Source organism: Taudactylus pleione, unplaced genomic scaffold (genome assembly GCF_031769625.1).
Source record: "Taudactylus pleione unplaced genomic scaffold, aTauple2 ptg000326l, whole genome shotgun sequence".
In the NCBI taxonomy this organism is placed as follows: domain Eukaryota; kingdom Metazoa; phylum Chordata; class Amphibia; order Anura; family Myobatrachidae; genus Taudactylus; species Taudactylus pleione.
In genome coordinates, this window is record NW_028284727.1 from 4,965,183 (window position 1) to 4,987,289 (window position 22,107).

General features: G+C 46.3%; 1 protein-coding gene across 2 annotated transcripts in view; it reads right to left on the reverse strand.

Moving 5' to 3' along the window:
- TRMT11 (tRNA methyltransferase 11) overlaps positions 1–22,107 on the reverse strand; it is a 103,640-nt gene that overhangs the window by 39,466 nt on the left and 42,067 nt on the right. For both annotated transcript variants that reach the window (XM_088443100.1, XM_088443101.1), the window contains exon 7: positions 19,817–19,973. In XM_088443100.1, the coding sequence (XP_088299226.1) occupies positions 19,817–19,973 (157 nt within the window). The remainder of the gene's footprint in view (positions 1–19,816; positions 19,974–22,107) is intronic.

Genomic DNA, 22,107 nt, shown 5'->3' on the forward strand with positions numbered 1-22,107 from the left:
TCTAGCCAACATGGCAACCTGCACCTAAGACGTTTGCCTGTGTGCATACAAATAAAAATGAAGATTAAGAATGACCTCTAAAAACTGTAACAAAGTTACATTGCTATCCCTATATTGCCTAATAGGATAGCTGAACAGTAATACATAGCTTTTGGCCCTAAATTCTTGATACATGGGACACGCTTGTGTAATGTGCAGTTTCCTAATGTGACCAGAGCTTTATAGATTATGTGGGCACAAGGGTATTAATCAGTGATGTGCAGTCAGGTGAGGCAGAGCCTTCCCTGTCATACTTCAGTATACTCCACAGTTTTTACTATAAAAATTATAAGAAAAATGTAAAGAAAATAGTATAAATATCTTTGTATTAGTCTAATGATTTTTATAGTGGAGTAAAAAGTGTATGGCAGGTGAGGCACTGCCTCCCCTGTCTACCTTTCCTGCACATCCCTGATCAAAACACAGCAAATTTCCAGCACTATATAATGCTGCACCTTTGTATAATGTCCACATGAACCCTCAGGTTCATATATGTGTGTGTAAATCTGGCTCTGATACTAGCCAGTGCCTCCCCAGCTATTTACCTCACCGCACATCACTGGTATAAATGTACACAACGTAGCAGGATTCATTGCTGGTCAGTATGGCATAAGCTCTTGGAATACACCTATTTTGACTGTATTATTTTATGAATAGTTAATGGCAGCTCTCAACAATTGCTTACTGCAAGAGTATTAAAAAGAAAATGTTGTAGTTGTATTGAAGTCATGTAGATACCTAATAGAACACTTTGCTCATGAGTCTTCCAACAAATCCTATACAAGAGTGCCCTCTTGTGGCCAACATGTTGATTCTCCACTCCACTCCATTTAAAACACAATAAATAAAAAAACAATAATATCCAAAAACAAATAAGCAACATATTATGCTCAGAACAAAATACATAAATTACAAGATCACAGTTTGTTGGAGTACAATTATTAATATTATAATCAATGTCAGTTTGGTTGCAGTCGAGTTACCAATAAAATATAGGTTTTAAATCTTTTCTTGGAAGAGAGAAGACAGCAGCTGAAAAACCTTATTATCTGTGCCACAGTTACATGGTAATGTACTCTATATTGATGTTGAGATTCTATGAAGCACATTAAAAACATTTAAAGGAGATGGCCACTTGCTAAAAATTGTTGGGCTACCGTGTGTCTCGGTTTTATCGTCAGAAATCTTGGTACAATTTTCCCTTATTTTAGATTCCTGATTTAACAGTCGAGTGGTCGTTCCTTCCTGTAAGTGTTTTACTCAATAAGGAAGTATAAGGAAAATGTTATGACCTTAGCAAACTACAGATCACTGGTGTATCCTTGTTTTATGTTCCAAAATGATAGGACTCATTTGAATATCCTTCTCAAGTGCTACAGATCCCTGGGTACATATGCCTGGAAGTTGATCATTTAAATCCTCAGTCTTGAACCTAGGGCCTGTTTCAGATATGGACATATTGCACAGTCGCAAGGAAGTGGCTGTGAAATCCGTTGGATTGGATTTACCGTCTAAGGCAGGGGTTCCCAACCACGGTCCTCAAGGCACACTAACAGTCCAGGTTTTAGGGATAGCCATACTTGAGCACAAGTGACTTAATTAGTACCTCAGTTATATTGATTTAACCATCTGTGCACAATCATGGATATCACTAAAACCAGGACTGTTAGTGTGCCTTGAGGACTGAGGTTGGGAATCGCTGGTCTAAGGCATGTATTCAATTTGAGGCGAAAAGTCTGGATCCGCGATACTTTTTCGCCAATGATGTCATTTTCGCCTGTTTTGCTTTTACCCCGTATTCAATTTGAAAGACTTTTCGCCTAGGCGGAAAGTCAATGCAATGTAATAGGCGGAAAAGTTTCGCCTATGAATAGCAGGTGGAAAAAGTGCAGAATTGGGGTTTTGGGGTGCAATGTTGCGAGAATCCCCGTGCAGCCTTCAGACAGTCTCCCAAAGGTAAACTGTGTCAAATAAATTGTAAAAAAAATGTGAAGGACACCCCAAAAAATTACAGAAAAAGGGGGGGGGGGGGGGAGTTGGGGTACAAAGTTAAAAACTAGCGAACTTGACTCTGGGGGGGTCCACAAGTATGCCCCAAGTGTTTTTTTGATTGCAGGTGCTTGCAGAAGGTGGATTTTTCACGATTTTTCCAACTTCACTTTAGCAACTTTTAAATATGCTGGCTCCCATTTTCAAGTACCCCAAATTTGCTGGGATAAGTTATTTTCTTGAAAAAATACTCCAGAATACTATTCTGCACCACGTATAGAAAAACGCTATTTAGCAGCTATTGAGCCCATTTGAAAACACCAAATACCTTCAGCAAGCCAAATCGGGGGGGAACCATAGGGAACCCCCATGTCAGAGCATCTTTTGGGGGGTGTCAGGCTGATTTCCTCATTTCTGACAGAACTTTTCGCCTGTTTAAGTTTCGCCGGGTCCAGTTTTCGCATACTTTCAAATTGAAAACGGGGATAAGCGGGCATGCGCGCGATACTTTTCCGCCTGCAAAACAGGCGAAAAGCCCGGGCCGCGAAAAAGTATCGCGGCTTGGCTCAAATTGAATACGGCTCTAAGTATGTGCCATATATATCACCTGGACAATTGATTACAAATATTTATCCTTATAGATTATACAACAATCTTTATTATTGTTTTTTCTATGTTGGACATTAAGATTACCTTACTCTGTATTTCTCCAAAGCTAAGTAATTTTGTCTGTCACTCTATGACTGATGGTATGATGATCCTTTTTCTTAGTAGAGCTCACAAATTACAGAGGATTTTTTGTTATGCTTATATGAAATATATTTATTATAATTCCTGCAAGTGTGCCGCATTTTAACCTTTACTCCCATACCGCTCTATTTTTGTACTATATTTCACAACTGCTGCACCTATTTAAGGGTTTTGTTATTAATACACAATAATGCCTGAATAGCACGTTATACACGGTATGATCCCTATTTTTAAATTCTAAGAAATGTATCCTATCAGGACTATATCCTGATATTTTTATTTAAATTTCATTTATTTTGTGTGTCAGTCGATATCTGGTGTTTTTTGGCATAATCCTGTAATAAATGTTATATTTTAATCCAATATCTGCATACAGTGAGTGCCTCTCTACAGTTTTGTTATTAATACACAATAATGCCTGAATAGCACGTTATACACGGTATGATCCCTTTTTTTAAATTCTAAGAAATGTATCCTATCAGGACTATATCCTGATATTTTTATTTAAATTTCATTTATTTTGTGTGTCAGTCGATATCTGGTGTTTTTTGGCATAATCCTGTAATAAATGTTATATTTTAATCCAATATCTGCATACAGTGAGTGCCTCTCTACAGTTTTGTTATTAATACACAATAATGCCTGGATAGCACGTTATACACGGTATGATCCCTTTTTTTAAATTCTAAGAAATGTATCCTATCAGGACTATATCCTGATATTTTTATTTAAATTTCATTTATTTTGTGTGTCAGTCGATATCTGGTGTTTTTTGGCATAATCCTGTAATAAATGTTATATTTTAATCCAATATCTGCATACAGTGAGTGCCTCTCTACAGTTTTGTTATTAATACACAATAATGCCTGAATAGCACGTTATACACGGTATGATCCCTTTTTTTAAATTCTAAGAAATGTATCCTATCAGGACTATATCCTGATATTTTTATTTCAATTTCATTTATTTTGTGTGTCAGTCGATATCTGGTGTTTTTTGGCATAATCCTGTAATAAATGTTATATTTTAATCCAATATCTGCATACAGTGAGTGCCTCTCTACAGTTTTGTTATTAATACACAATAATGCCTGAATAGCACGTTATACACGGTATGATCCCTTTTTTTAAATTCTAAGAAATGTATCCTATCAGGACTATATCCTGATATTTTTATTTAAATTTCATTTATTTTGTGTGTCAGTCGATATCTGGTGTTTTTTGGCATAATCCTGTAATAAATGTTATATTTTAATCCAATATCTGCATACAGTGAGTGCCTCTCTACAGAGTACTTGCCCTTTTTCATTGAATGTACTAGGTGATAGATGTATATGTACTGAATTCATAACCTGTGCTTAGAATTAAAATTCTTTGTTTAAGCAACAGGACTAATACCTGAAAAAAAAAAAAATATCAATAAGTAAAAAAAAACAATAATGAACGATTGAGAATACGTCTTAAAATCCAGAAATAAATTGTAATAAGGTGACGGAAACAGACAAACTTCATCGGATACTCCCGTTTCATGTACATAAATCTCTCATGAGAAACAATGGAACTAATTAGACCAATCCATGAATAAAGAGTAGGGGTCTGAAAAGCCATCCACTTCCTGGCAATAAACACTATAATAATATAGGTTTTTAAAAACCGGTTGAGAACATCACTGAATCCATGTCCAAACAGGCAGATCAGTGAGGTGTATTCTAATCCCAGAGAAAGCCACACATTCCAAGACTTGAGACCAAAACTCAGTAATAGAGGACAGGACCAAAAGCAGATACCAGGAATCAGCAGCCGTCTTTTCACATTTAAGACAGGAATTAGAAGCAGAACCCCCAATCTTGCTAAGATGTACTGGAGTCCAATACACTGTATGGAGTATATATAATTTTATCTGCTTAAATATGGCATATGCCATACCAACACGAGGTGAACCAAGAACAATGGCCCACTCCTCATCTGTAAGAGGACCCACGTTCTCCTCCCATTTAGATTTGAATACCGGCAGGCAATCTACACCCAAGGCTGAGATTAAGGAGTAATACGTACATGAACTACGTTTTTTTTAAGAAAGTATGCAACATAGTGGGCGCAGGTGATTGCATAAAAGCAGGAGTGCTCCATCCTGCTGTGCACACAATGCATGTCTGAGGGGTTGGGTATGAAATGCCGACAGCAGGGAAGCCATCTGACTAAAACCCGACGCTGCAAGGCCGAACGCTGAAGACCCCGACTGGGACTGATTAAGTACCCTAACTCTCCCCCCCTAACCCTAACTTAGTGGTGCCTAAACCTAACCTCAACCTCCATATTTATCTTCTGGTTCGAAACACCAGAAGATAAATAAGCCACTGACTAGACAGCAGGGAGTAAAGAATTGCATAATAAACCCATATCTATGCAGGAAAACATATGATGAGAGGAGTAGAAGCAAGAGTAACACCACACCTGAGGATATTTGAATCACCAACCATCCACTAATCCAGTTGTTCCCAAACTTTTTTGAATCACGGCACCCTAGAGTATCAGCTTTGTATTTACGGCACCCCTAAGCCAATAGTTTGCTATTGAGAAATTCAGAAGAAAATGTAGTAAAATAGTAAAGTGATGTAAACTTTGCTTATCTGTTATCCTGTCATCCTTAGGGTCAGTTATGTGGTGGTGGACAGGGTTGTCCTTCTCATTGTCCGCATAATAACATTACATTGACCACCAACCTGAGGCACCCCTGCAAGTGTCCTGAGGCACCCCAGGGTGCCACGGCACACAGTTTGGGAACCACTGCACTAATCCCATCTCAGAAATAAGATGGGAAAAAGGGGGACCCCCCACAAACATGGCGCAGGCCTTCCCGCCATCTATCCAACTCATCATCCAGGACCGTTTTAAAATTGCCCACTCAAATAATAGGAACCATAGAGAATTCAGATATAAAATTATAGCCTGAATGTAAATGTAAAACAAAAAGAAGAGGCATGGATCGACCAACTGATAAAAACAAAACGCTCTAAGGATACATCTGTACCTCATGGCAAATAAAAAAAATATGAGATATGGTAAGAACTTACCCTTGTTATCTCTATTTCTACGAAGTCCATAGGGTTCCACAGGATACCTTGGGGTATAGGTGTGACGTCAGTCGCAGGGCACCAAAGAGTTAAGCTTTCAGCCTCCCAGGATGCACTAGGTCCCCCTCCTATACCCCGCCCCCGAGCCAAGGCACCTCAGTTAGTTACCAAGCCATAGGCCGGAGGAGGAGAAGGAAGAGAGAGAACAAAGATCTGGACACATACAAGAATCACATTCTCACCAGAGGGAGACGGAAAACCGGTGACCAGAGCAAAGCCCATCTGCAGCACAGGTGCGACAGGGCGGGAGTCCTGTGGAACCCTATGGACTTCGTAGAAATAGAGATAACAAGGGTAAGTTCTTACCATATCTCATATTTTCTACTTCAGGGTCCATAGGGTATCCACAGGATACCTTGGGGATGTCCCAAAGCAGTATCCTTTAAGGGTGGGGACGCTCCTGTGCAGAAAGGAGAATCCGCCGCCCGAAGGAAGCATCCTGAGAGGCGAAGGTGTCAAACCTGTAATACCTCACGAAGGTATGGACAGAAGACCACGTAGCAGCCTTGCAGATCTGAACTGCCGAGGCACCACGTCGAGCTGCCCACGAAGGACCCACAGACCTAGTGGAATGAGCCTTCAGAGAAGGAGGGACCGGTAGGCCTTCATGAAGATAAGCTTCAGAAATAGCCATACGGATCCAGGCTGCCAAAGTTTGCTTTGAAGCAGGCCAACCCTTTTTACGGAAGCCAAAGAGGACAAACAAAGCGTCCGACTTCCTAAACGAAGAAGTGCGGTCAACATAAGTCCTTAAGGCCCGCACAACATCCAAAGAGGCCTCACCCACGGAAAGACCCGGTGAGTTAAAGGCCGGAACAACTATTTCCTCGTTAATATGAAACTGGGAAACAACTTTGGGAAGAAACTCGGGCCGAGTGCGGAGCACTGCCCTGTTCCCATAAAAAACCAAGAAAGGGGGTCTACAAGAAAGAGCCCCTAACTCAGAAACACGTCTGGCCGAAGCAATGGCCAGAAGGAAAACAGTCTTAGCTGTTAGCCATTTAAGATCCACTGAGCCCAGTGGTTCAAACGGCGGTCCTTGGAGAGCCCTCAGGACCACAGCCAAATCCCAAGGCGCCACAGGTGGAACAAAGGGCGGCTGAATGCGGAGAACACCCTGCATAAAGGTGCGCACATCCGGGATTGTAGCAATCCTACGGTGAAACCAGAGAGATAGGGCCGAAACCTGTACCTTCAAAGAAGCAAGGCGAAGCCCATGATCTAGTCCCGCTTGCAGGAAGGCGAGAATCCGAGACAGACGAAACTCCCGCGGTGCATAACCTCTCGGTCGACACCACTGGAAGAACGTATGCCACACGCGATGGTATATCCTCGCGGAAGACGGTTTCCGAGCTCGTAACATGGTACGCACCACAGAGCTGGAAAACCCCCGGGACCTCAGCATGGCCGTCTCAACAGCCACGCCGTCAAAGACAGCCGAGTTAGGTCCGGGTGAAGGCAAGGACCCTGAGACAGAAGGTCCGGTCGTAGCGGCAACCGCAGAGGAATGTCCACGGACAGACCCTGAAGGTCTGAGAACCAGTGCCGTCTGGGCCACGCGGGAGCTATCAACAGGAGCGTCCCTCCTTCCTGTTTGAATTTCCGGATTACCCGTGGAAGAAGGGAGACCGGAGGGAACAGGTATGCGAACCGGAACGTCCACCGGACGGACAGAGCATCCACCAGAGACGCCCCTTCGTCTCTTGTGCGAGACCCGTACACCGGCAACTTGTTGTTGTGCCGGGACGCCATGAGGTCGATTTCTGGAAGACCCCACCTGTCCACCAGTAGTTGAAAAACGTCCGGGTGCAGGGACCATTCCCCCGGATGAACGTCCTGGCGACTTAGAAAGTCCGCCTCCCAATTGAGCACTCCCGGGATGAAAACCGCTGATATGGCCGGAAGATTGCGCTCCGCCCAAACCAGGATCCGAGAGACCTCTACGAGAGCCGCCCGACTGCGAGTTCCTCCTTGCCTGTTTATGTAGGCCACGGTGGTAGCGTTGTCCGACTGGACCTGCACCGGGCGACCCTGGAGAAACCGCTGTGCCTGCTGGAGAGCATTGAAGACCGCACGGAGTTCCAAGATATTTATTGGAAGCTCCGCTTCTGTCGGCGTCCACCTGCCCTGGAACAAGTGTGGACCCGAAACTGCTCCCCAGCCCCGAAGACTGGCGTCCGTTGTCAACAGGACCCAATTTGGAACCCAGAACGGACGTCCCTTGTTGAGGTGGGTCGTCTGTAACCACCACGTAAGGGACAGGCGAACCTCCTGGGTGAGCACAATCGTCTGGGACTTCAGAGACTGAGTCAGCCCGTTCCACTTGGACAGGATCAGGTGCTGCAGAGGTCTGGAGTGAAACTGGGCGTATTCCACCATGTCGAACACCGACACCATGGAGCCCAGTAACCTCATCGCCGAGTGTAAGGACACCCGGCGGCTGTGCAGACAACTGCGCACCCTTGACTGTAAAGCAGAGATCTTGTCCTCCGTCACGAAGATCCTTTGCTGTCCCGAGTCCAATAAGGCTCCAAGATGCAGAATCCTCCGAGACGGGATTAGAGTGGACTTCTGCCAGTTGATTAGCCAGCCGTGCCGTTGCAGCAGTGCAATGGTCAGGTCCAAGTGGCGTAACAGGAGCTCTGGAGATCCTGCCACCAATAACAGGTCGTCCAAATACGGCAACATGCGGACTCCCTGCAGCCGCAGAGAAGCCGCCATGACCGCCATCACCTTGGTGAAAACACGTGGTGCTGTTGCCAGGCCAAAAGGTAACGCCCGAAACTGGAAGTGGTCGCTGCTGATTGCAAACCTGAGGAACTGTTGATGGCGCCAAAGAATAGGGACATGCAGGTAAGCGTCCTGTATGTCCAATGACACCAAGTAGTCCCCAGGTTCCAGCGCCAGAATGATGGACCGTAGGGTCTCCATCCGAAACTTCGGGACCCGCAAAGACTTGTTGAGTGCTTTGAGGTTGAGAATCGGACGATATGACCCATTGGGTTTCTGTACCAAAAATAGATTTGAATAGAAACCCTGGCCCCTCTGGGAGAATGGAACCGCCACTATAACTCCAGCCTGGAGCATAGTGTGCAATACCTTCCGCAGCTCCGTAGCCTTGTTCCGGTCTGATGGGAGACCCGTGGTGAAGAAGCGAGCCGGGGGTCTGTGCCGGAAGGAGAGGGCGTATCCGTGGGAAACCACCTCCAGAACCCAAGTGTCTGTCGTAGTAGTCGACCAACACTGGGCGAACTGTAGCAGGCGGCCTCCCACCCTGGGATCCCCCAAAGGGAGGCCCGGACCGTCAGGCCGCAGGCTTGCCATCTGGCTTGGGGGCCGGACGTCTGGTACTCCATGCCTGCTTCCGGGGCTTGACCGATTTCTTAGGGCCAGCCTGTCGAGGAAACGACTGTGGTTTGGGCCTGCCCTGGGCCCTAGATGACCGAAAGGACGATGGTCCCGAACCAGAAGGAGCAGCGGCCGACGGGAGACAGGCAGATTTGGCTGCCGCCAGCGTGGCCACAATCTTATCCAGATCCGGACCGAAGAGAACTTCTCCGGTAAACGGCAACGCTTCCAGACCTTTCTTGGAATCTGCGTCCGCCTTCCAGGATCGCAGCCACAAGGTGCGACGAGCAGCTACCGCTGCTGAAGAAATTCTAGACACCAGAGTACTAATGTCTAGAGCCGCCTCGTTGATGTAGGTGGCCGAATCACGGAGATTGCCAATCAACTCCGCCTGATCGGCCGGACAGTCGGATTCAAAAGAAGCCTCTAATGAATCCGCCCAGCGCTCCATCGCTCTGGCAACCCAGCAAATGGCCATAGCCGGCCGTGCTGCCCCCCCTGCAAGGGAATAAGCGGACTTCAGGCAGATTTCTACCTTGCGGTCCGTAGCATCCTTAAGGGAGGACATGGATGGCATCGGCAATGTGGCACTACGGACAAGACGGGTCACGTGAGAATCCACCTGTGGAGGGGATTCCCACTTCGCAAAATAATTATCCGCGAACGGATAAGCCACCGCCAGGCGTCTCTGCGGCTGGTATCTTTTGCCAGGTTGTTTCCACGCCTCCTCTAAATGGTCCACCAACTGACCCGAAAGAGGAAAGACTGTGGCATCGCCCTTCACATCTTTGAAAAAGGCATACTTAGATTTAGCCGCTGGGGGAACTTCGTCCTCAATCACCAAGGCTGTGCGGACCGCCCGAATAAGTCCAGGAATATATACTTTGGACTTAGCATCAGCGTCCTTAGTATGGAGAGGTTCCTGATCGTAAGGATCTAGAATCTCCCCATCATCAGACGTCCCTTCGTCATCCTCATAAGGAGCGGACAGAGACGCCACCGGCCTTTTATGAGACCGCATCACAGACTCCCCTTGCAACACATCCGACAAGTGCTGTACAGAACTCGTCAGGGAGTTAACCCACGCTGGCTCCTGAGAACCCGGGAGCGGGGAAATAGGGAGACTGTGGGGTACCACCAATTGTCGTGGGAACCCCTGCATGGGTGACGACACCACAGACTGCTGGGACAAACCCATCGGAGTAAACGCGGGCTGCGGAGCTAACTGGCCCACTAAAGCTGTTAACGCCTGAGCGAAACAAGCCCAGGGCGGCTCCTGTACCGGTGCTGTAACCGTAATAGGCCGCGCCATGGACAAACACTGCCGGCAAAGGCCCTCCGCGCTACCCTCCCCCTCCGCTAACGGTACTTTGCACGTGGTACACTGTAGCCGGAGGGGAAAATCACTTTCAGACATGATGGCACCACGTATGTGACCTCTCTCACCAATTAAGTATTAAATAGGCGAGAGACCACCCTGCAGCACCGCACCGCAAGGGCTTTAGCAGAAAGAACAGGGACAGTAATAAAGCTGACAGTTTAGAGAGAAAAGATTACAGGCAGCAGCGCTAGCACAGTCACATACAATGCAGAAAAATAACAATTCCTGCACTAACAGCGCTGATCACTCAACTACACAGACACAGGGCCTGGTAGGACACAGCGCTGCATACACAGACCTGACCACAGCGGAGGAGAGGTATGCGGGGGGACCCAGACCACGATGCTTCCTTCCAGCGCTTCCAGCAGCGTTCACCATGCGTTCTGGAGAAGATGGCCGCCGAGGAGCAGAGAGGAGGCTGGCCTGGGGGAGGAGCGCTGCCACAGGACCAGTCGGCAGCATGCAGAGAGGGCTGTGTGCAGCGGGGGAGGCGCCGGCTGTGAGACAGGGAAGGCGCGCTCCCCTGGCATGCATTTAACCCCTGGGACGCCGCAGCGCTACCGCTCTGCTGCGGTCCGCTGTCCCAGGGGGTAGTGGAAGCGCAGGTTGGTCGCCTGGCTCCACGCTGCAGCCAGTCCCCAGGGAGCCCCCTGCCTGGGGACTTAGGACCATGTGATCAGCGGGGACCCACCGCGGGACCCCGCTGCTTACCTCTGTCCCCCTTGAATCCGGCCATGGTCCGGAGCATCTGGGGTCACCGCTAGCTGTGACCCCAGACGCCCACCAGCATCCCCGGATCAGTACCGGCGTTCTGGTACCGGCGGGGTGTAGGGAAGACAGCATGGACGTCAGGACTGACTGTCCATGCTGTTCATCCAGTTGTGCAGCCACAGCTGCATGAAGAATAAGCTTCAGGGGCTCTTCTAGCCCCCACTCCAACAGGTGCACCCGACTCCGGCCGGGCACCAAACTAAACTGAGGTGCCTTGGCTCGGGGGCGGGGTATAGGAGGGGGACCTAGTGCATCCTGGGAGGCTGAAAGCTTAACTCTTTGGTGCCCTGCGACTGACGTCACACCTATACCCCAAGGTATCCTGTGGATACCCTATGGACCCTGAAGTAGAAATTAGAGTTATGGTAGACTTACCTAGATAACTCCTTTTCTGCGAGGTCCATAGGATCCACAGGGATACCATGGGGGGATATTATGGTTGGAAGACCAGGCTCCACCAAACAGTTAAAGCTTCAGTTCCCAGGATGCCCCGGGTCCTCCTCCATCTATACCCCGCCCCTAGCCATAGGACTTCAGTTTAGATAACAAGCCTCAAGGCAGGAGAAGGAAGAATAATCGTACACCAGAAACACTCCTACACAAAATGAGGGAATCTGTGACTGAAAGAAAAATCACCCAATGAAGCCAGGTGCGTCAGGGTGGGTGCCCTGTGGACCTCGAATAAAAAGGAGTTATCTAAGTAAGTGTACCATAACTCTAATTTTCTTCTTCAGGGTCCATAGGAATCCACAGGGATACCATGGGGATGTCCTAAAGCAGTTCCCCTAGGGTGGGGGACGCTCCTGAGCAGAAAGGAGAACTCGTCACCCAAAGGAAGCATCCTGAGGCAAAAGTATCAAAGGCATAAAACCTAAGAAAAGTGTTGATAGAAGACCACATGGCTGCCTTGCACAATTGCTCAGCAGACTAAATGCCCAGGATGGCCCTACAGACCAAGTAGAATGTGCTGTCACCGTGCTTGGGACTGGAAGATCAGCCTATGTGTACATCTGAGAGATAGTCATACATAACCATCGAGTCAGTGTCTACTTGTTAGCTGGCCATGCTTGTTTGTGAAAACCATACAATACAAAAAGAGCATCTGATTTTCTAACAGAGGGCCTGATTCAGACCCACTCGCAAGCGGCTGTCCGCTCGCAAGTGGGTCGATGTTCTGCACTGAGCATGCGCACGACGGAGGGAGCTCCGTTGTGCGCATGCGCCAGACGCGACGAGCGAAGGAAAGTCCTTCGCTCGTTGTGTCTGATCAAAGGGGGCGTGCTGTCGATGTTGATTGACAGCACGCCCCCTTTGGTGGGCGTGCCAGGGGCGTGCCTCCCTGACGGGGGCGTTCCCACGGGAACGCCTCCCGTCAGAAGCCGGCCCACTGACATCACTAGTGATGTCAGTGGGAGTGATTTTGGCTCTGATAGAGCCAAAATCACTCCGGAGCTTGCGGTTGAAAACCTCAACCGCAGGCTCCGGCTCGCAGTTTCGATGGTCGCGATGGTCAAGACCATCGCGGCCATCAAACTGCACGCTCGTATAGCCTGTGGGTGGTCACCCACAGCTATACGAGCGTCCAGGAGGACGCTCCATTTTCATGGAGGGCGGCCCTCATTCAGAGCGTGCGCTCTGCTCAGAGCGTACGGCTCTGAATGAGGGCCAGAGTTTGTACTCTCCACATAAATCTGGAGAGCACGAACTACATCCAGGGAGACTTCACCTACAGAAAGGTCTGGAGCCTAAAAAGCTGGAACAATAATTTCTTCATTCACATGAAAACGGGACACTACCTTAGAACGGTAACCCTCCCTTGTACGAAGAAAGGCTTTATCCAGGTGAAAAATCTAACTTGGGGAGCAACAAGATAGCACTGCCAAATCAGAGACTCTGAACAGGAGACATAGCTAGAAGAAAAAGTGTCTTCGCTGTTAACCACTTCAAATCCACAGAGTCCAAAGGTTCAAATGGGGGTGCCTGTAGCCCCTTAAGAACCAAAGACAAATCCCAAGGTGCTACCGGTGGAACAAAAAGGAGACTGAACTCGAAGAACTCCTTGGAAAAAAAATTCTAACATCTGGTGTTAAAGCAATCTTCTTCTGGTACCAGACTCAAAGTTGCCAGGTCGAGACCCTTGTCTATTCCCGCCTGAAGAAAAGCCAGTACCCCTGTAAATCCTGAATATCTTCGGATCAAATTTCTTATGGGTACACAATACTCTGTAATGGATGCGGGCCCAGGCAGGCTTCCGTGCCCTAAGCATTGTTTGAATTTCAGAACTAGAAAAACCTTTTGCTCTTGAAGCTTGAAGTCCCATCTTACTGCCAGTGCATCCACGAATACTGCTGACGGTTCTCTGGACCCATACTTGGGGACCTTGTGGTTGTGGCGTGATGCCATGAGATCTATCACCGGTAGATCCCATTTGTTTACCAGGAGCTGAAACACTCCCGGATGGAGAGACCACTCTCCGTCGTGTATGTCCTGGCGACTTAGGAAGTCTGCTTCCCAATTTAGCACTCCCGGTATGAATATTGGCGAGATGGCCGGAATATGACATTCTGCCCAAATCAGAACCTTTGTCACTTATTTCATGGCTGCATAACTTCTTGTGCCTCCCTGATGATTGAAGGTAGGCCACTGTAGTCGCATTGTTGGACTGGATCTGGACCGGCCTGCCCTGGAGCAAGTCCTGTGCCATGATCAGTGCTCTGTATACTGCTCACAGATCCAGAATGTTTATTGGCAGATGACTTTCTTGATTTGTTAATCTTCCCTGAAATATGTGATGACCCGTCACTGCCCCCTATCCGCGAAGGCTGGGGTCCGTGGTGAGAAGAACCCAATTTGGAATCCAGAACTGGCGCCCTTTGTTTAGATTATCCTTTCTCAGCCATACAGGAGGGAGTGGCGAACCTCTGGAGTGAGACGGATCCTCTGAGACCTTATAAGATGATGCTGTCCGTTAAACCTGAAGAGAATAAATTTTTGTAGAGGCCTGGAATGGAACTGGGCAAATTCCACTATAGTGAAAGTGGATACCATGGACTCCAGGACCTGCATTGCTGAGTGAATGGATACCCTTCGATTGCGAAAACTTGTCCACTGGTAGAAAGATCCTTTGTGCCAGGGAATCCAGTAGCTTCCCCAGATGATGCCATCTGCTGTGTTGGAGAAAGGGAAGACTTTTTCCAATTGATTATCCAGCCCTGCTCCTGTAGACAGGCAATGGTCAGCTGGAGATGATGTTGTAAAACCTCCGTAGACTGGCAATATCAGGAGGTCATCCAAGTATGGCAGTATCCTGACTCCTTCTGAGATGAGCAGTCATGACCGCCATTATCTTGGTAAACATCCGAGGGACTGTGGACAGACCAAAGGGCAATGATAATGTTGCTGACGAACAGCAAAACTCAGAAACCCTTGGTGGAATAGTGCAATAGGTACATGCAGATATGCATTCTGTATGTCCAGGGAACCATGAAATCCCCAGGTTCCATTGCCAGCATAATTGACCGTAGGGTCTCCATACAGAACTTGGGCACATGGATGAACCTGTAGAGAGATTTCAGATTCAGAATAGAGTGATGAGACCATCTGAATCAAAAACAAATCTGAGTAATAACTCCTTCTTTGTTAGCTAAAGGAATCTGGGATTATCACCCCTGAATTTAGCAGGACATGGATGGTCTTGATAGGATCTGATGAGGGAGTTGTGCAAACAACCTTCTGGGGAGTAACCCTTTAGGAAAGTGTCACGTAAGAATCCCCAGTAGGGAGGGGGATATCCCACCAAAAGCACTCATCCTGTGGGAGAGGGTAAAAAAACACTAGTCTTTTTGGAATCTGTAACAGTTTGCCTGGAGTGTTCCATGCTTCCCCCATAAAGCTCAGTGAGGTGTTCAGATTGAGGAAATCCAGCCTAAATCACTTTCTGGTGTTTGAACACCAGGTTTATTAGGCTTTAGGAGCCGGTACTTCATCTTCTATAATGAGGATTGAATTGACCGCCCCTGCTAGAGCGGAACATCCACTGATGAATGACACTCCTCCTCTCTGAGATAGGCCCAGAGGGAGAAACCTGTGGATCCTATGCCTCCTCAGGTGATACATCAGAATCTGAAAGCAGGGTGGACTGAGAGGATGGTGCAATCCATCTAAATGCTTAGACAGCTGATGCCTTATTCGCCTGTAACATCTGCAGATAGGTAGATGCTAAAAGCCAGATTCTGAATTGAGTGGATATAACCCTCCATCCAGGAAGGATGTATGGGAAGAGGAAACATAGCAGGCTGTAATCAATGTGGGTAATCCAAAGTGGGAGGCAGTATGGGGGCTGATAAGCGGTCCACTAACTGCGTCATAACCTGAGACCAGGAGGACATTCAAGGTGATTCCTGAAGAGGTGCTGGCAAGTGCGGACTGTTGTGGTGTATAACAATCAATACACAGTCCATCCTGTACAGTCTCCTGTTTATCCTTATCCTGAGACATGGCAAATACTTGCAAGTAACCTACAACCAGTGTAGTGTTAACAATGCAATGTGACCCTTTTCACAGATAAAAATAAATGTGAAGTACTCTCTAACCCCTATACACCAGGTAGCTGTGGGGGGTTAGGAAATTGCAGCTCAGCCTTCACAAGTAAATGTGAAGTACAATTTAACCCCTACACATCCTGGTAGTTGAGGGTCAAATGGAGCAGTACTGTAGCAGTGATAGTTATAACTGACAGTCAGAAATAAAACCTGCCAGAACTTCTGTTTCTCTTTACGCTTAGCATATATATGTATAAAAGGTAACAATGCATTGTGACCACCTTCACAAATATCTTAATGAATGTGAAGTACTCAGAAGAAGCCCCCACCCCAAGTGGATGGAGAGAAAACAGTGATAGTTATAATTGACAGACAGAAATTAAAGACAGTGTCAATTCAGCATCTAGCAAACAGTCACATACAATGCATATGTAATATAATTACAAATCGTCTCTAAATAAACTACAGCAACACAAAAGGAATGGTATACCTTAACCAAGGGAGAGGTATACATGGAGACAGACCCAGGCCCTCCTGAGTTCAACAGCTACAGGGCGCAACGAGCGTGGACCGTGAGCGACTCATACACACATGGAGGGTAGGCGGAGCAACCCAGACACGTGAAATCCTTTGTAGGGACTGCGTCTGAGTTGGAGGAGGAGCGCCTACCTCCCCTAAGCTGCGTTAACCAGCCGGGTACGCTGGCCTCATGGTAGCAGATAGTGTCTTCTGTTGATCCCTGGCGTCAGACGATAAGGCCCTGGATGGTGTAGTGAGGACGTGGACAATCCTGGGCCTTGACAGCAGCGGCTTCTGGTGTCAAGGCCCTCTTAAGCGAGGAACCCGCTATACCTGACCTCTCTGAGGATCTGGTGAAGTCCAAGTCGCAGCATTGCTGCTAGCTAAGCTCAGCCGCGACCCGCCGAAATCACCAGCACAATTATTGATGTTGCGGCTCGGTGAAGGTAGATAGAGTCGCAGTACGTGCGTCTTAATTCAGACGCTTGGTACTGCCAACTCAGAAATCATAAAATAAAAACATAAAATAAAAGCTTAGGACTGCTTTGAGCAGTCCTCCTGTTACAAAGGTGCATCTTGATTCAGTCGCACCAAACGAACAACTGAAGTCCTATGATCCTATGGAAAAATGTGTAACCTCCCGATGGCGCTAAATCTGCTCACTATATAAACAAACATAGAAAAAAAAAACATTACTTCTCTTGCAGAGCGTTTTTTTTAAATGAAGTTTCATGTAGGAAAAAGCAGAAGGCACAATATAGCATAATATTGTAACACATATGAATAAATGTATTATGTAATTAGGCACAGATATAAGCCAGCATATAAAAACATGAAAAAACATAGCAAATTAAATGGCCAAAAATATGTAGTAACCATAGGCCTGCATACCGGAATCAAGATGTAAAGAGGCATTGTGTATGCACCGCTGGCAATCCGGATAATGCCAAAACGGTGTCTAACAAGCAGAGGTTCTGGTGCACAGGTCCTTAGGCTCCCTTCCGTGGTGATGATAGTCCGGGAGCCCAGTGTTCCCCTGATCTAGTGGCGCCACCAATATCTATAATGCCCCAGACAACACTCTACTGCTCGCCAAGTAAGTTTGCAACAAACAAACTATTCCAGGGGACTAAGCCTTAAGTTGATGTAGGACCAACTTGTTCTTATCGTTTAGTCCATGGACATTCCAAGAGAGTACTTTTAACATATCAAAGAAAATTAATAATCAAGAGATGTAGAGGCCGTAAAACTCCCAGTAATATCAAGATAACAGTAAAAAGAATACAGGCACTACATCAGCCTAAAATACAGAATACATGATCTCAAGTGCAACAGACAAACAATAGTAAGAAAAATAATAAAACAGAAATATACAAAATTAAGAACCAAAACAATCCCAACACCCTGCATACCAACCCGAATAAGGTCCACCTAAAGGTGGGTACACACCTGACAGATATATCTGCAGAACGAGTGATCTGCAGATATACAGTATCTGCAGATGATGTCTCGTTCATACACACTGAATGGACATCATATGCTTGTGACCTCGGGTCCCGGCGGCTGGTGGGCGGGACTCGGCGGCCGTTCCCGCCCCCCTCCTAGCGGCTGCCGCTGTGTGTGTATGGGTGTTCTGCAGACCACCCGTACACACTTGCCGATGGACAGATATGTCTGCAGACATTTCTGTCCATCGGCTGTGCAGCACAGCCAATGCGATAAGTCGTGAATGCCGACTTCACCGACATATTGCAGGTACACACACTGGCCTACGGGCAGCAGATATATTAGTCGATCAAGTGATGGGCTAATGTATCTGTCAGTGTGTACCCAGTATAAGTCCCTAAAAACTAACAAATAAAACAACTAATTATCTAAAATTATTATTATAGTTGTTACTTATAGTTCTTCGTGTAGTGACTGTGACCTCACCGTCACACAGGAGGAAAGAGAAATAGGTAAATTGCTGTAAGCCGGATTCCGGAGCTCCTAACACTGAGGAGCTGATATCCAATATGGCAGCCGCTAATACCTCAATGCCAAGGACTGGAGAAGCAAGGTCTCCCGGTGAAGGACACTGCCAGGAGGATGGATAACTCCCCAGGCAGGTACAGCAGAAGCATGCAGGCACAGCTGCCCAAGGATGATAGCTTCAGTGTGGCTCCAGGCGCACCAAGCCCACGGCGAGGGAGACCGTACAGGCCAGGACTTCACCAGCGGCAAGAGGAATACCACCTGGCACAGCGAGATGGGAGAAGGTGGCCCATGACGCAGACAACAACAGCCGGCCGGGCCAGAAGTAGCGGAGATCAGAGACGACAACAAGAGAGGTAAGCAGGATTAAAACGGCTGGAGAGCGCAGACCTCTGCAAACTACTCCATGCTCAACCAGGCCGCACCCTCGTATTAAAAGTTTTTTACTGTTTACTTATATTCTGTTATATACTGTACAACTTACAAATAAACAAGTTAACTGCTCTCGTTAGCAGGCAAGTCAACAATCTTATTTTTTGAGAATTATATGTCTATAGCACAAATTTAATCTATAACTAAAATAAAAAGGAACCTAACGAAAACCACACGTATACATTTTTTTAAAGAATGCAGTGCAAGCGTAACTCAACAAAAGTAAAATTTTTCTGTCTTTGTTTTTATCGCTACTTCCCAGAAAAATAACTAGAAAGTAGTTTTAGCTAGATGCTTGGACACCTTACACCTCTGGTTAGGCTCTGATGTCTTATGGTGCATACACACGGTAAGATTTTTCCTTCAGATCTGAACGATAACGATTTAAAAATCGTTCAGTCGTTCATATCTGAAGGAAAATCTGACATATCTGACATGCCTGAACGATGGACGATGAACGATGCGCGTTCCCGTTTGTCAGATAACGATATCTGACATCTGATGTGTTTGCAGTCTGACTTGGACGATTCCATCCATTTTAATGCAGTCAAAAATCGTTCAATCGTTCAAAACTTTGGTAAAATCGTTCAGTCGTTCATCTGACAAATCTGACCGTGTGTATGCTCCATTAACTGCGCTTTTGTGCGCAGAATTTAAAACATCAATACTATTAAATGCAAAACCATGTGTGCACTTAACAATATTTTAAATTCTGCAAGCAAAAATGCTGAAAATTGATGTATTTGAAAAGCCACCACTGAGAAAATAAATCCCTTAGTCTTGCTTTTCCTGGAACTACAGGATCCTGCATTGGTTTGTGGCTAGGAGAAGATTGAGGATTATTAAATAAAAATGACTTGGAGAAAAAAAATAAAGTAAAAAAGGTATATCTATTTAACTGGAATGCAATTACATTGGAAAGCTGCAGGAGATACTTACCAGTGCCAACAAAAGGATCAAACACCACATCATTAGGTTTAACTCTTGCATGGTTTGCCATGATGAAGGACAGACCAGCATCCATACTGGTGTTCCCAATAAAGTGTCTCTTTTTTACGCTATAGGAATCAATAAGTTCCCTCTGTCCATCAGCAATCTTAAAAAGACAAATATTTACTACATTGAGTTTATTTATTACAGATGTACTGTTTATTATAAGCATCATGTAAGTATACTCAACTTGAATAATTTCTCAAGTGTAAGGACAGTAACAAATATGACGGTGATTTAATTCTCCAGCAAAACATGTTGAGCTGGTATTTTCAAGGAACAAAGCAGCTCAAGTCCAGGGACTACCAAGTGGATCATTCAGGGGCAGATCTATGGGAGACAATGGAGGCGTCTGCCGCCGGGCGCCAGCACTAAAGGGGCACCTCCTCTATTGCCCACAATATATTCACCCCACTTAAGGTTATTCTATATTAGTGTTTTTGTGCATATATGATAGATAGATAGATAGATAGATAGATAGATAGATAGATAGATAGATAGATAGATAGATAGATAGATAGATAGGTAGGTAGGTAGATAGGTAGATACCATATTTATTCTCCCTTTTTTTTTTTTAAGGGGGGCTCCAAATTATAACTTGCTTCCGGGCGTTTGGGATGAACTAATGCCACTGGGATCATTCCATGGCAAGCGGACCAGGGGTCCCCAAGAGACCTTAAGGCCTGTTTTCTCCCTTCAATGATAAAATGCCTATCAAGAGAAAATATATGTTGCAGTTTTAAATCTGCTCTTTTTAACAAGCTTGTGATGGTGTCCACTTGGGTAGTTAGCTACACAGATGTCATACTAAAATAATTATCCTTTGGCGATATACGCAGCTGAATTTCATACTGTGAAAAAATTAAAAGCATGTAAGTCTTAAGCTGGCCACACACTAGACCAACTAGTTGATTGGTTGGAATGAAAATCTGGTAAGGTATGAAAGCAAATGACAATCAGCAATTTGCTCCCAAATGCCGGAAAATGGACTAAAAACTGTTGTTTGAACAAATTGTTTTGATCAAACATTCAACAAACTTGTCTGTCGACCATTTTCATCTGTTTTCTGGCATTTAGGAGCAAATTGCTGATCACCATTTACTCCCATACGTTACCAGATTTTCATTCCAACCAATCAACTAGTTAGCTGGTTGGATGAAAGTTGGTCTAGTGTGTGGCCAGCTTTAGGACTGTCAAGAAATCAGCACCAAAACTTGTATAGGCATGTCCACTTACACAGCTTTTACTCTACTAGATTCGCCACAGCAATAACCGGAACATAGCCGATTGCGCACTGTGGAGTCGGTGACAGTTTCTCCCACCCCCACTTTGAGAGACATAGGGGTCTATTTACTAAGCAGTGTTAGGAGTCAGAGTGAAAAGTGATAAGGTGCCAGCCAATCAGCTCCTGTAATTTTTCAAACACAGCCTGTGACATGACAGTTAGGAGCGGATTGGCTGGCACCTTATCACTTTTCACTCTGTCTCCTAACACTGCTTAGTAAATAGACCCCATAGTTTTGCTACTACTGTATATTGTGAAGTCATCTTTTCCCAAAGTTAGTCTGACATATAGGCCAACAAGCAAGCCTTCATGTAAAACAGGCTTGCCTACCCTCCTGATTTGGCCGGGAGCCTCCCGATTTTCGGGTGCCGCTCCCGGCCCCCCGGAAAGGCAGGCAAGCCTCCCGGAAGCCATCAACCCTTCCAACCTGCCCTCAGAATAAACTAGAAACTCCCGCAGCAGGGGGCGGCAGCGACGTGATTTGCGCTGAATCACGTCATCGTGGCCCCGCCCCCTTCTTCACAATGCCGAAAATAACGGCATTGTGAAGAGGGGGCAGGGCCACGATGACGTGATCACTTGGCCCCGCCCCCAGCGCAACAACAAATGTCCAGACACGCCCCCTGCTGTTAACTGACAATCAGCTTCCTTTCCTGAAGGAGAGAGCTGTTTGTCAGCAAGTATGATGTAAAATTGTATCAAAATTGAAGATGGTCAGGAGGGGACAAGCTTCAAAACTGGCCCACTTGACATGGTATGACCCATGTTTAAGAGAAATTGGTTATTTATTGCTAGACCACAATATGTGTCACCATTCATATACCAGTACTTGTTTATAGTTGCTACCAGAGGCGGCTTCAGACGCTGCCAAACATAGATGGCTGGGACTCACTGGCAGTTGGTGTGGCTCCCCTATTTGAATTTGGACTGTACTGCATCCCCACCCCTGGAGCCG